A 15,495-nucleotide genomic window follows, 5' to 3' on the forward strand; every position below is an offset into this window, starting at 1 on the left:
GTTGGTTTCATCTTCTTCCTTAGTACCCGAACTTTAAAGAAGAAAAGGGGATATAGCATTCGGCCATCTTAAGCTTAAAACAAGGTTAGTTATTCATGTTAGATTTTGAAATTTTAGCTTATTTTAAGTTAGTTACTAAGTTCCTTACTTAGCCCATGTTAAAATTTTGGATTTGGGTGGTGAATGGAACATTCGGCCGTGGTTGTTAATGAAGAGATTTGATTATTTTCTTTATGTTTTGATGAATAAATGTTGATGAGAGAAGTTTGATCTAGTTAAAAATTTAATTTGATAGTATTTATATGTGTAATAGCCGAACTTGGACTTGCTTAGTTACTTGAATAAGTGTTTTGTATTTAAATGCTAGAATGTGAGTATTGCCGTTTAGATGATTTGAAAAGAATAGGGTAGATGTTTGAATGTCTAAAGGTTCAGTATTGTAGATGAATTCTAATGGTATGATTTTGTAAATGCCGAATGAGCTATAGGAGGTGTGGATGACTTTTATGCATGTGAGTGTGTGTATGCCATTTAGTTGGTGACATTCGGCATTTCTTAATTAACATTAGAGATGAGTGCATGAAATCGACATTTGTATTTGTGAAAATGCCGAATGCAAACTTGGATAATATTGAGTAATGTATGTGCTTTAAAATGATGGAATGGAGTGGATGCTTTAAATGTGTTATGAACAATTATAAGTTAAATTAAGGTTTGCTAAATTACCATTGTTATTGCCGAATATGTGCTTAATTAAAGAAGAATTTGTTGTTGAATATTTTAAATGATTTAGATAGTTATAAATTAAGTTGAAGCTTGGTAAAATTGAATAATTGTGGCTTAATTGTTTAATGGCAATTGGCTATTGTGGTGAAATGCAATGTTAATATTTAGTTGCTAGTGTTTATATGTGTGTTAGCCGAATTTGAACTTGAATAATGATTTGAGCATGATGTGTTGTATTGAGATTATGCTTAAGTGAAATTATAGATATATGTGATGAAATTGATTGGTGATATACATGTTTAAATAATATGAATGCAAAGAGTTGTGAAAGAGTAAATTGTAGTAAATCTGCTTGGGACAGCAGCTGTAATGTGAATTTGGAAAAATCACCATAAATTGTGGGAGTGGAGTTAGAAGCTGAATAAATTATGAAATTAAAGCTTAATGAGTCTAGTTTCAAATGAAATCAACAAGAACGTATTTTGACTTCTGTACAATTAGAAATTTGATTCGTAGTAAAGGGTGGTCAGATTAGTCAAACAGTAAAACAGGGGAAAACTTTAAGAAAAATCTGGTATTGTTTGGCCAAACTAAAAATTCTGAAAATTTTATGGATAAAATATATATGAGTCTATTTTCAGGGAAATTTTACGACAATTGATTTGGAGTTTCGTAGCTCCAATTATAAATAATGTAGTGACTGTTGCTCAGGAAGACAGCTTATTGTGAATTTGTGATTATATGATAAACATTGATAAAAAATTGTTAATGAGTTATTTAATGTTTTCTTATAAACTTACTATGATCTATATGTGTGAAAGTCGAGTATATATATATTATATTTTTAAAGTAATTCTTGAATAGTCGAATAATGACTAGTTTAAAATTGTTGAATTTAAGCTCAAGAGCAAAGATGGTCGAAGTTGGATAGGGGAAAGGAGAAAGTAATTGAGTAGTCTTTCCGCAACTGTTCAAGTATATCCGAGGTAAGTTTTGAATAGTCACATTTAGTATGTAATTGATAATGTCTTGATATGTGAATGATAACTGTACTACAATCTATTGATTCTACTTGAATATAGTTGAGTGACAAATAATTTATATTTAAGGCTTAAAGCCGAATAGACATTAGAAGTTAAGCTTGGAAAGTAAAATGGACATATATTCTTATGTATGTTATTGAGCCAAAAGTTATATGAATGGTGCCCATGTTATGCTATTATTCGAATGAAATAAATGAACTATGATTGTGAGATGTTATGTGGATTGAATTTTCTTGCGAATAAGTATGCATGACATTCAGTGATGTATATCCGGACTTAAGGTCCGCAGGCTATGTGCTAGAATTATATCCGGACTTAAGGTCCACAGGCTATGTGCTGGAATTATAACCGGACTTAAGGTCAGCAGGCCACGTGCTGGAAATATGTCCGGGCTAAAGTCCCACAGGCTTCGAGCTGGTATTATACCGAGTTTAAATTCCTGCAGGCTTGTGCTAGTAATCGGTTTAAAGTTCTAAGACCTGACAGGCTTAATGCCAGTAAATTAAGTAAGATTACGATATTGAATGTTCGCAGTAAACCATTGTTGAGTAAGTACTATACATTTAAGATGTTCAGGTACGTATTACTTACACATCGGTATTTCGAAGTGAATCATTAGCATCAAAGAAGAATATATATATAAATGTGATTGATGGTTATATTTGCGAATATGAGAATGATTTAATCAGTCATGGTATATTTGTATATGAATTATATGTTAAAATTACTTTATGTACTCATGTACATTCAGTCAATGATTTTGGGAATTATTAGTATTAAAGAATGATACTTAAATGTGAATGATTGTTATATCTACGAGTAAAACAATGACCTATTCGGTCAAATGTTGTTACTATATGAGATTATTTGATTTAAATGCATCGTATGAACTTTAAGTAAAAGAAAAATATGTGCTGAGAATCTATGTTTATGTTTATGTGTATTTGGCCATGAAGCAATTTGAATTGAGAATAAGTCTGTTTAAATGAATGTTTCAATTTTCGATAAGTCTTAATTTTTTGTGATGCTTCAAACTTACTAAGCTTTGAAAGGTTACTCTATTCTTTATTTCTCTGTTTTATAGATTGTTGATTTTGGCCACCGACTCGGGGATCGTCAGCAGTTCATCACACTATCGATCTTTTTGGTACAGTTATATTTTGGACTCGATATGGCATGTATAGGTTAGGCTGATGATAACGATGTTTGGAAATTGTAAATATTTTAGCCATATGAAAATGGCGTATAACTTAAATATCAGTATGTATTTCAGCTCGATCTCTGTTTATGTTTATTGACAATGTGAATGAGATAATTAAATGTTTAGTTTGGTAATACCTGTTAGCCTTAATCCGGCGATCAGATTCGGGTTAGGTGTGTTACATGTTTAAATAGGCTTTAGAATGCCTAAGAGCCCTCAAAAGTGGCCTTTTCCAAAAAGGACTATACTTGGGCTCGACAGGGACACGCCCGTGTGCTATTGCTTCAGACCGTGGTCAAGGCTACTAAATAGGCACGGGCGTGTAGTCTACCCGTGTAAGTCATGCTTCGATCCTGCCAAATTGACACGGCCGTGTGGCTTACCTGTGTGAGGAAGTCTAGGCCGTGTTGATTTCCCATGTGGGTCCATTTTCTCCGTTTTCGACCCGTTTTTCGCTCTTTTTACTCTCCTATGCTCGCCTAAGTATAAAACATGAAATTAAAGGATTAGGAGCATTGAATTCACCAAATCTAAGGAGAAATCATCCATAAATGTGCTAAGCATGGGATAAAAATATGTATAGATTATGGTTTATCAAATACCCCCACACTTAAGCATTTGCTTGTCCTCAAGCAAAATCCTCAACTCACAATCAAAATAAATTCTTCTCAATCTATAATCTCTATCAATAATATCTCAAAATAAATCATAAGTAATCATACATTGATAATTCAACTAGAAGAACATCAAAGTTTCAAACATTCCAAGTTGAGCATTTTATCACGAAAACATAGGTGTTTCCTCTCATCTAAATGATTACCTTTGATTCAAAATAAAACAAAGTTTTATCATCCTCACTAAAGATTCACTCAAATCACTCGAGGTGTTTAAGGACAATAAATGAAGCACTCATTAGTCAATATGAAAAGTTATTACCATAGGCTTGCATGAAAATCAAATCTCCACCACTATAAATTGAGATGATACATCAATCAAAAGGTCTTTAGAAGGTTGTAATGTGGCTTTGGTTAGGGGTTGTAGTCACAAGCTGGAAGAAAAGGTTAGAATTGAGATTGAATTGAAAAATTACCTAAATAGAAAAATAACTAGTCATTACTTGAATACATGTGAACTTCTCCTTAAAATATAGAATTGAACACTTACGCTTGAAAACAATGAATTACTACTAAAATATGTATGTATTGTAATTTATTATTATTATTTTTAAGAACAAGTCAAATAATATAGGCTATCTATAAAAAAAACATAGCTAAGCAATTTATTCAAATCAAATCTCGACAAAAATAGGGATCAAATTAATTAAGGGGATTTCAACAATAATGGATTAAAGGTTAATGTTGAGGGTAAATCAATAAATGGGTTATTGGGCTCAATAGGGTTCACTAAGGGTTAATTGTGAAGGTAGACTTTTATGGAGTGAGTGGGTTAAACCTAAGTGCCTTTATCATCTTGACATATCAACTCAAGGGTGTGGTCTTGACATGCATAATCAAGCAAGCTCTAGAATAACAAATCAATATTGACACACTCATTATCAATAATAACAGTGAGCATGAAAGAAACAATAGATGCTCTAAAGGCTCAAGATCTCACAAAATTTATGGCTTTTTTATGTTAACCATGTGAATTTTAACTCGAGATAATACCTAAACTTGAGGAAACAACCTAAAAATTTTTAATTCTCAAAAATCAACTTATCCTGCTTGATTCTCTAATTCCTTAAAGTTTAAACAATCAATGCATGAATGCCTATATTTTAATTCAAGACATATCAATAACAATCATAAATTAATCAAAATTCATTCTAATAATGATATGAGAAGATTATTTGAGAACAAGAAAAAATTTAGGGATTTTTTTGATAATGATATAAAAGACTCCCACATATTTAAGATGTACATTGCCTTCAATGTACAAAGATAGATATACTAAAAAATATAGATATATAATCATAAGATAGGGAGAGAAGTGAAACTTCCTGAATGATGAATGAACTCCTTGAATTGGAGTTATGGAGAATAATCGATCAAGGCAATGATGAGAGTGGAGGAGGATACTCCGGTGGTGGTAGAGGTTCATTAGTCCATAAGTCTTGCGCCAAAAGAATATTATATTTGGTAGTAGCTATGGTCATGGTCGAGCAGGACATGGCAGTCGTAGAGAACCTTTTTCAGTGGAGTTTTTAGTTCCTAAGTGATGATGAGCTTTGGAGCTCTTTATGACTGTGATAAAATCAATAACTCTTTAGGAAATATAAGGAAGTATAATAACTCGTAATGAAATAGCGGAAACTATAAATTATTCAATAAATTTATAAAACCTAAAATTGAAATAATATTAAAGGAAAATAAAATTAAAAGTACTTAAAGAAGATAAATAAAGATAAAAGTGGAAATAAAAATAAAAAATAAAAAGTCTTTAAACATCGTCATCAACGGATGATTCGTGAGGTGGTCGACAAATTTGATAAAGAGTAGCATCAATGTGATCAAAGCGCTGAAAACACTGCTGCTCAAATCGATTAAGGCACTCAGAGATGTCAGAGTATGAAGCCGTCGCATGAACTAGACGATGGATGGGTGGTGACTGAGACGGTGGGTCCTCATGACGTGGAAGGACATCATTAGTAATGTCCTCTGGGTCCTCCTCCTCAGTGGACTGGACGAGGCGGTACTGAGGAGGGTAGGTTCCACGTTGTTTCTCGATCATCCTCATATGTAGCATGCTCGAGATGCCTTATGGGGACATTTGACCAATGAGAGTGAGGGAGGATGATTGTGCTGTTGTGTGGAGGAGCCCGAAGTGCCGTGCCAGTCGAGTCACATAGGGGCCAATGGAGATGACTCCTCTCCTATGCTGCTTCGTCTGATGGCGGATGGCAAGGGCAATGAAATAAGCAAGGTCGAAGACGTGCCCGTTTGCCATGCTCCATAAAAAGTAGGCGTCATGAGTGTTGATGACGCATGTAGGTATCGCAGGGATGGGGCGAGCACTGATGCCTTAGAGTGGCTAGGATCATAGGTGGCTGAGGTAGGGACGAGGTCCTTCCAGCATTTGGATGGTGAATAGTAGATGTGACGATGAAGGGTGTCGAGTTCATTGTTGTCCACGAACTCTTCCGTATATAGCCGTAGTGCAATCCCAAACTCAAGTACGCTTTGCTGGCAAGCGAAACCACCGAGACAGAACTGAACCGTTCTGGGATCATCGAACTCTACCATAACAACTTGGAGGTGAAAGGTCTAACAGAGTTTGAGTGTGAGCTCGAGGTATGTCAGCTCGACTATCTTGAAAAAGAGCCTCCATGGATCAGTTGACCAAAGGGCTCTGACCGCGTCATCCAGATGGATTTGTTCAAGTGTGGCCTAGTCAATGCAGTGGCCCGTACCTAGTGGTCGGGCCTGAAATATCTGAAAGAGTTCTTCCTCGGGTCCTAAGGGAAACTGAATAAAAAGGTGTCTAATCTCCGCAGTAGGACCCGAAGATGACGTTGCTCCTTTCCTCTTCTTCGAAGCGGGGATGACCGTCTTTTTGCCACGTGAGGTTGACATGGTATACGCAAGAGGGAAGAGCTTGGGTCATCGAGGGTGGTGCTGTGGTCGACGTAGGGGCATGGAAGGGAGGGTGTGTGTTAAAGTTGCAGCGGCTAGGGTTAGGGATTTTGGGGAAGGGGATGATGAATAGTGAGGGGTTTATATAGATTTTGGGGCACATGGCCGTGGGGCAGGCCCGTGTACCCTTATTTTAGCCGTGTTTATCGTGATTTTCAAATTTAGGCGTGTCTGAAATTCATCCCACGCCTGTGTCCTTTGGGCGTGTTGGTACACACGGCTGTGTCGCATGGTCGTGTCCTACTTCGTTCGCTTCTCCCACGCCCGTGTGTATAGTTGCACGCCCGTGTTGTTTTATCAATCTTGAGCATGGTTTATAGGCACGGGCATGTCGTATCTGGTGCTAAATTCTCAGTTTCAACCACGATTTCTAGACACGGGTGTGTCGTACACCCGTGTTGTTTTGACAGGCTCGACCACAGCCACGTCGCATGGCCGTGGCAACTTATCGCATCCTATGTTGGAGAAAAATTTTGCCTTGTTTACACATGGCCGTATCGCACAGCCATGTCTCTGCCCTTGGTGTGAGAATGGCTTAAGGCACGCCCGTGTGCCTGGCCGTGTGGATTAGAACACCTGTGTTTCAACGACTCATTCAGTGATTAGATGTTAAACTAAAATTTTAAAGAAATCAATACTGTTAGTGCTCGGGTTGCCTCCCGAGAAGCGCTTATTTAGAGTCTAAGCAATCAACTCTGTTTAATTATGAATAATTTACTCTTAGACAAGGACTTTTTCTCCTCTGAATAAGCGCATTAACTTGAATCAATATCCTAGAATATTAAAACAATAATTAAGAACACAAAATTAAGAACAAGCCAAATATTTATCATACAATTCAGATAATAATAACAAGATCTGTCTTAGGTTTCATTCCCCTTAGGTATTTAGGGGTTTTAGTTCGTAATTATGAAAAGAGAACATCTAAAAAGAATAACGATAACAAAACATAAAGAAAACCTAAAACTCCTGAAGGAAATTGAAGGGAGATCTTCAGTCTTGACGATGAATCTAGTTTCTGAGATGGATCAATCGACTTTCTTTGAGTAATTCCTTGCCTCTTACTCCGTGTGTCTCCTCCTAAGTGCCTCCTCAGGTGTTTAAATAGGATTTAGACTGCCTAAGAGCCCTCAAAAGTGGCCTTTTCCGAATAGGACTATACTTGGGCTCGACAGGGACACGCCCGTGTGTGATTGCTTCAAACCGTGGCCAAGGCTGCTAAATAGGTACAAGCGTGTAGTCTACCCGTGTAAGTCGTGCTTCGATCCTGCCAAATGGACACGGTCATGTGGCTTACCTGTGTAAGGAAGTTCAGGCCGTGTTGATTTCCCATGTGGGTCCATTTTCTTCGTTTTCGGCCCGTTTCTAGCTCTTTTTACTCTCCTATGCTCACCTAAGTATAAAACATGAAATTAAAGGATTAAGAGCATCGAATTCAGCAAATATAAGGAGAAATCATCCTTAAATGTGCTAAGCATAAGATAAATGTATGTATAAATTACGATTTATCAGCCTTAAGTTCAGTCAGCTTTTTCGGTGCCATACCATAAGGGGCAATAGACACTGGAGCTGTACCAGGAATCAACTCGATACCAAATTCTACCTCCCGGCTCGGAGGCAATCCCAGTAGTTCCTCTGGAAATACATTTGGAAAGTCTCTTATAGTTCTGATATCCTTAACTGAAGAGTCTACAAAATCAGAAACACTGATGTAGGCCAAATATGCCTTACATCCTTTCCTCACTAACTTTTCTGCTGCCAACGTAGAAATCGCATTAGTTAGATAATCTCATCATTCTCCAATTACAACTACTTCATTATCCTCCTCGATCCTCAGAACCACCTTTTTTGTCGCACAGTCTAGACTCACTCGGTGTTTAACTAACCAGTCCATTCCCAGAATTATGTCAAACTCTCCTAACAGAAGCTCTATCAGATCAACCAGAAATACCGTCCCTTGGACTCCCAATAGAACATCCTTAAACAATTTACTAACTCCAATAGACTGCCCCAACGGACTCACCACAGTTTATCTCATTTGAAGTGCTCTCAGACGGTAACCCTAAGGTCTCAAACACGGTACTAGCTACATAAGAGTGTGTAGAACCTATGTCTATCAATGCAAAGTAAGGTACATTAAAAATAAAAAATGTACCCGTGATGATGTTCGGAGCATCTCCATCCTCAAGACGATGAGTAGGATAAACCAAAGTAGGCTGTCTTGCCTCAGTCGACCCAGCACCTCTGCCCGATGCTTTTGCTCTTGGCCCATGCCATTACCACCCCTGGCCAGTCCTTGGCCCATAGGTGGCTGCTGAACCACTCTCGGTAGGTGTGTAGTCTTATTAACCGTAGCTTGCATCTCATTAGCTCTCAACGGACAGTCCTTAACTCGATGCTCAATAGACCCACATCTAAGACAAGCCCCAGTAGTCCTCCAACACTCACTCAGATGGCGCCTATTACAGAGCTGGCAGATCTCTACCCTCATCGGTGTAACAGTAGGCCCAACTCTTACAGGCCCATCAGACCTGACCTTTTTCCTAGGCCTCATCCTAGTATTCGAAGGCTCAGCATCTCTATTAGCCTTACCTCTATCTCAGTTTTGGTGCTCAGCGCGCTTAACCTCCTTAGTAATCTTAGTTTTCTCCACCAGTACAGAGAAATCCCGCTCCCTCTGAGGAGCTATCAGAACCTGAATACTGTATCGAAGACCATTCTCAAACCGGACACAACGCTCATACTCAGATGCCACCATGCCTCGTGCATAGCAGCTCAACCTCAGAAAATCAGCCTCATACTCAGCCACTGAACGATCTCCCTGAGTGAGATTCAGGAACTCACGTCGTCTCGCATTAGTATAACTGGTTCCCACATACTTACTCTGGAAAGCCGTCTTAAACAGATCCCATGTTAGTCTATCAAGCTGAGTGCCGTCCTTAATTGTCAACCACCACTGATACGCTTCATCGTGAAGCAGAGATACAGCCCCCTTAAGATTTTGCTCGGCAGTGAAATCCAAATCATCCATAATAAGTTTCGTGGCCTCCATCCAGTACTCGGCCACGTTAAGAGAAACTCCAGCGTTGCCCCTAAATACCTCAGCCCCATTGAATCAAAATCATTCTGTAACCGACCTACGACCCCAGAACTAGTGTTGGGCCCAGCGACCCTCTCCAAAATTTGTAACATGGCTTGGGACAGTGCGTCGTCCCCAGCCGCATGATCATGAGACCCAGTCCCAGACCTGGTCTTAGTAACAAGAGATACCGATGTCACGCTAGTATCCAGATTCAGAATCATATCAGATGCAAAAGACTCAACTTGAGCCCCTCTACGGCCCCTACCACGACCTCTAGTACCCCGTCCACGAGTACCACGTGTGCTCATCATATTTTCAAATTAATCTATATTAACAATTTTATGCAAATCAATTTATAGTTTTGATAATTATTAACAAATTTTTTATGTAGTAAAGTTATCAGAGTATTAATGGTTTGTTGTCGCAAACTCGCGGTTTGCTGCAGTTTTCAGTTTACACTACTTAGAGTGCTTCAATAAGGTTTACTACATATAGTAGTTTCATAGCATGTTAATAGTAATTTTAGACAGATCCAAACAAAATTTCAGTATATTCTAAGCATGCTTTCATATAATTCTAAATAGAGTTTCAAAAACTTACAGGATCGGCGCTGGAGACTCAATGTACCACTTATTTATCAAAAACATTTCAAAACAGTTTACAAATCATTTTTTTCAAACATCATTCTTTCTACCGCCCAAATCCATAGCCGAGTTTCTGCAAACCTGGCTCTGATATCATTAAATGTAACACCCCAAACCCGGCCTAGACGTTATGGCCAAATCTGGCGATGTCATATAAGAGTGTTTTTGGAAAACCCTTTTCGCTACGTGAAAACCTTTCCAGTTATTATCTTTAATTTAGTCTAGAGTCATATTTCAACTCGTGGAAGCTTTCAAAACCAATTTAATTTACAAAAAAACCTTAGTTATTTCAAGAAACCATTCTCTAATGTTGCAGTTCTAAAATCTGAATTAACAGTTCAAATCCCAAATCAAAACCGAAAGTCCAAGTCAAAGACTGCATCCAAAATTCCCAAAATAATTAAGAATGAATGAAATAAAATGTTTAAACTATAAAACCCATAAGTGGGAAGCTGGGGTCATCATCGAGTCCTTCGCTGCACCAATCCAACTATTGTTAGGGATTACCTGGACAAATAAAATAGAAAAGGGTGAGTTTCACAACTCAGTGTGTACATCCCCACAGTTCAACATGTATACAGACAGATATCATAAAATAATCATACTTCGGGCCTGAGCCTTTTACAGAATCGGTGTGAGCTTTAGCCCACTCAAAAACAGAATCAGATGCATATATAAAGTTGGGCCTTAGCCTACGAAGTTAGATATAGCATGTAACAAATTAGATATACAGAAAAATACGCCCATCAACATTGCACACCAACTCCATCCAACCCAACACGACATGTGGGGATAAAATCGACCCACCCATTCATGCACACCAAATATGGGGATAATATCAACCCATCCAACCCTACACACCATAAGGTATCACAATGCAGCACACGTCATAAATATGCAGCTTAGCTGCCAAACAACAGGCTTATGAAGCCTTTTAGATAATTCTTTCACTTCATCAAACCCACCCCAGTGCAATGCAGCATACAAACATGGATTGCTAATAAACAGATTAACAGACATATACCCATATATAGAACAAAACAGATATACATGCTAACTAGCACATGCATTAATCATACATCACATAATCAGATCAAATCTATAGACATTAGAGGTCTAAGTAATGCTTATTGACCCTATAACCGGTCACAGTCAACTTGGGAAACCCGTGTAACCTTACAGAACATTTCAGAAAAATGGGCTCACACGCCCATGTGACATGCCCCTGTGGGCCCACACGGCAATGTGGCCCACACGGCCCAATTCAGCCTTGTCCGAGTGGATCACACGACCTGGCACAAATTTTTACACGCCTGTGTGGTTCACCCGTATGGGCCCACACACCCGTGTGGCCCACATGACCCAATTACCACACGCCTGTGTCTCACACACGGCCTCGCCGGTCATCACACGGTCGTGTCGTGCGCCCGTGTCACATGCATATGGCTGATTTGTCAACCACACGGCTGTGTATCGCCACACGGCCTACCACACGGGCAGTCCACACGCCCATGTGGCGTCGACAGTTTGCTTTTCAGCTTTCACTAAATCTCATTTTCTGTGTAATCGGAGTACACACCTGGTATCGATTCGAAGCTAACGAAACCACTAACACTCCAAAGCCTAATATCAACAAGACGTCCCTTAATTAGTCATTTAAACAAAGTTTCTAAGAACTGGCAAATCCCGAAAGTTAACGATGTCCATACCTCTAACGATAAATGGTAGTTCCTTGCTGTCTAAAGTGCCATTTTAGCAATCTGATCATGTTGTGAATCGTGATAAGTTTTATAATTTATGAATGTCCATTCTTGGAAACTAACTATTATCACGACGAAGGCAAGCGCACCTTATTGAACAGTAGTATAGCTTATGGCAAGATTGGGATGTCGAACCTAAAGGAACTAAAAGTACTAGTATGAACTTTTTTATTATTATCTAGCCTAAAAATAAAGGGGTTTGTTTTATCTGAACTAATTACTAAACTAAGAATGCACAAAAAGTAAATTGGGGAAATAAATTTTGGAAAAACTGAATGATTTGGACAATACCTAAGGGAAAATTCTACTTAGACTTTACTTGTTATTGACTCTGAACCAGACGATTTATTCTCTTGACTTGATCCGTAGAAATCCCTAAGTTATATTATTATCTCTCTCAAGACTAACAACATCTAACCCTAGGTTGATTAGTTGAAATCTCTTTCTAATTAACTCCCTAGTGTTCCATTAACTCGATCTATAGATTCCCTTATTAGGTTCACCCTAATCCGATAAAATCTTGTCACCCTATCTCTAAGCGTGCAATCAACTCCGCTCAAGTATGCTAGATCTACTCTTAGAAAGGGACTTTTGCTCCTCTGAATAAGCACATCAATACTTGAATCAATATCCAGGAATATTAAAGCAAGAATTAAGAACTCATAATTAAGGACAAGTCAAATATTTATCATATAATTCAGATAATAATAACAAGATCCGTCTTAGGTTTCATTCCCCTTAGGTAATTAGGGGGTTTAGTTCATATTTATGAAAGAAAACATCTCAAAAGAATAATGATAACAAAACATAAAGAAAACCCAAGAACTTTTGAAGGGAATTGAAGGGAGATCTTCAGTCTTGAAGGTGAATTTTGCTTCTGAGATGGATCAATCGCCTTTCCTCGAGTAATTCCTTGCCTCCTACTCCGTGTGTCTCTTTTTTAGTACCTCTTGGGGTGTTTATAGAGGCTTTAGAATGCTTCTAAACCTTCAAAAGTGGCCTTTTTCGAATAGGACTAGTCTTGGGCTCGACAGGGACATGACCGTGTGTGATTGCTTAAAACCATCTTCGAGTCTGTTGAATGGACACGGGCGTGTGAACTACCCATGCGAGGAAGTTCAGGCTTTGTTGATTTCCCATGTTGACCCATTTTCTCTATTTTTGGCCCGTTTCTCGCTCTTTTTACTCTCCTATGCTCTCCTAAGTATAAAACATGAAATTAAAGGATTAGGAGGATCGAATTCACCAAATCTAAAGATAATTCATCCAAAAATATGCTAAGCATGGGATAAAAATATGTATAAATTACGATTTATCAAATAACCCCACACTTAAACGTTTGCTTGTCCTCAAGCAAAATCCTCAACTCACAATCAAAATAAATTCTTCTCAATTTATAATTCTCATCAATAGTATCTCAAAATAATCTATAAGTACTCATACATTGAAAGTTCAACTCGAAGAACATCTAAGTTTCAAACATTCCAAGTTGAGCATTTTATCACGAAAACATAGGTGTCTCCCCTTATCTAAGTAATCACTTTTGATTCAGAACATCACAGAGTTTCACATCTTCACTAAAGATTCACTCAAATCACTCGAGGTGTTTAAGGACAGGAAATTCAGCACTCAACAGTCAATATGAAAAGTTATTACCATAGGCTTGCGTGAAAATCAAATCTCCACCACTATATATTGAGATGATACATCAATCAAAAGGTCTTTAGAGGGTTGTAACGTGGCTTTGGTTAGGGGGTGCAGTTACAAGCTGAAAAATAAGGTTAGAATCGAGATTGAACTGAAAAATTACCTAACTAGAAAAATACTACAACTTAATAAATTACATTTCTAAATAGAAAATCCTGGAGTTGAACTTTTCTTTATGGGATAAGGAATTTAAATACTTAAGATCAAAAACAAAGAATTACTACTAATATGTATGTATGTATTTTTTTTCAAGAACAAGTCAAATAACATAGAACTTTGCTAATTATTACAACGAAAAATAAAACAAAGCTAAGCAATTAATTTAAATCAAATCTCAACAAAAATAGGGATCAAATTAGGGGATTTCAACAATAATGGGTTATGGGTTAATATTGAGGGTAAACCAATGAATGGCTTGTTAGGCTCAAAGAGGTTCACTAAGGGTTAATTATGAGGGTAGGCTTTTATGGAGTAAGTGGGTTAAACCTAAGTGCCTTTATTATCTCGACATATCAAATCAATGGTGTGGTCTTGACATGCATAATCAAGCAAGTTCTAGAATAACAAATCAATATTGACACACTTATTATCAATAATAACAGTGAGCATGAAAGAAACAATAGATGCTCTAAAGGCTCAAGATCTCACAAAAATTACGGCTTTTTGATGTTAACCCTGTGAATCTTAACTCGAGATAATACCTAAACTTGGGGAAACAACCTAAAATTTTTTAATTCTCAAAAATCAACTTATCCTGCTTGATTCTCTAATTCCTTAAAGTTTAAACAATCAATGCATGAATGCCTATGTTTTAATTCAAGATATATCAATAACAATCATAAATTAATCAAGATTCATTCTAATAGTGATATGAGTGATTCACGTGAGAATAAGACAAAATTCAGGGATTTTTCTGATAATGATATAAATAACCCCCCACACTTAAGATGTACATTGTCCTCAATGTACAAAGATAGTATTACTGAACAATATAAATATAAAAGAGGGAGAGAAGTGAAACTTCCTGAATTTGTGGATGAATTCCTTGAATTGGAGTTATTGAGAATAATCGGCCAAATCAATGATAAGAGTGGAGGAGGATACTCCGATGGTGGTAGAGGTTCATTAGTCCATAAGTCCTGTGCCAAAAGAATATTATATCTGGTAGTAACTATGGTCGTGGTCGAGCAGGACATGGCAGTTGTGGAGAACTTTTTCCAGTGGAGTTGCAATTTCCTAAGTAATAGTGAGCTTTGGAGCTTTTTATAACTGTGATAAAATCACTAACTCTTTAGGAAATATAAAGAAGCATAATAACTCGTAAAGAAATAGTTGAAAACATAAATTATCTAATATTAATTTAGGACCTAAAAATGGAATAGTATTAGATGGAAGTAAAATAAAAAAGTACTTTAAGAAGATAAATAAAGATAAAAGTGAAAATAAAAATAATAAATAAAAAGTCTTTAAACATCGTCATCGCCGGATGGTTCGCGAAGTGGTGATGGCAATGAGATGTGAAGGTGCTGAAAAATCTGATGTAGAGTAGCATTAATTTGATCAAAGCGTTGAAAACACTACTGCTCAAATCGAGTAAGGTGCTTAGAGATGTCAAAGTGTAAAGCCGCCACATGAATTGGACGATGGATGGGTAGTGGCTGAGGTGGTGGGTCCTCATGACTTGGAGGGACATCATTTGT

The 15,495-nt window shown here is 37.5% G+C and overlaps 1 protein-coding gene across 1 annotated transcript; it reads right to left on the bottom strand.

Moving 5' to 3' along the window:
* Positions 1-8,100: 8,100 nt before the first annotated feature.
* LOC107933991 (uncharacterized) lies at positions 8,101-9,156 on the bottom strand. Its single transcript, XM_016866313.2, has 3 exons — positions 8,845-9,156; positions 8,460-8,607; positions 8,101-8,357 (listed from the first exon to the last, which is right to left on the bottom strand). The coding sequence occupies exons 1-3, from the start codon at positions 9,154-9,156 to the stop codon at positions 8,101-8,103; spliced, it is 717 nt and encodes a 238-aa protein (XP_016721802.2).
* Positions 9,157-15,495: the final 6,339 nt, after the last annotated feature.

The sequence above is a fragment of the Gossypium hirsutum genome, chromosome A07, assembly GCF_007990345.1.
Source record: "Gossypium hirsutum isolate 1008001.06 chromosome A07, Gossypium_hirsutum_v2.1, whole genome shotgun sequence".
NCBI classification, from domain to species: domain Eukaryota; kingdom Viridiplantae; phylum Streptophyta; class Magnoliopsida; order Malvales; family Malvaceae; genus Gossypium; species Gossypium hirsutum.

Bases quoted from the DNA above. Each gene is read 5' to 3' on its own strand.
- LOC107933991 (XM_016866313.2), bottom strand. From the start codon at position 9,156: ATGAGGCCTAGGAAAAAGGTCAGGTCTGATGGGCCTGTAAGAGTTGGG. The intron at 8,608-8,844 runs GTGCTGGGTCGA...CCGTTGGGGCAG, and splicing joins AGCAAAAGCATCGGGCAGAG to TCTATTGGAGTTAGTAAATT. The intron at 8,358-8,459 runs GTGCGACAAAAA...CTACGTTGGCAG, and splicing joins ACACCGAGTGAGTCTAGACT to CAGAAAAGTTAGTGAGGAAA.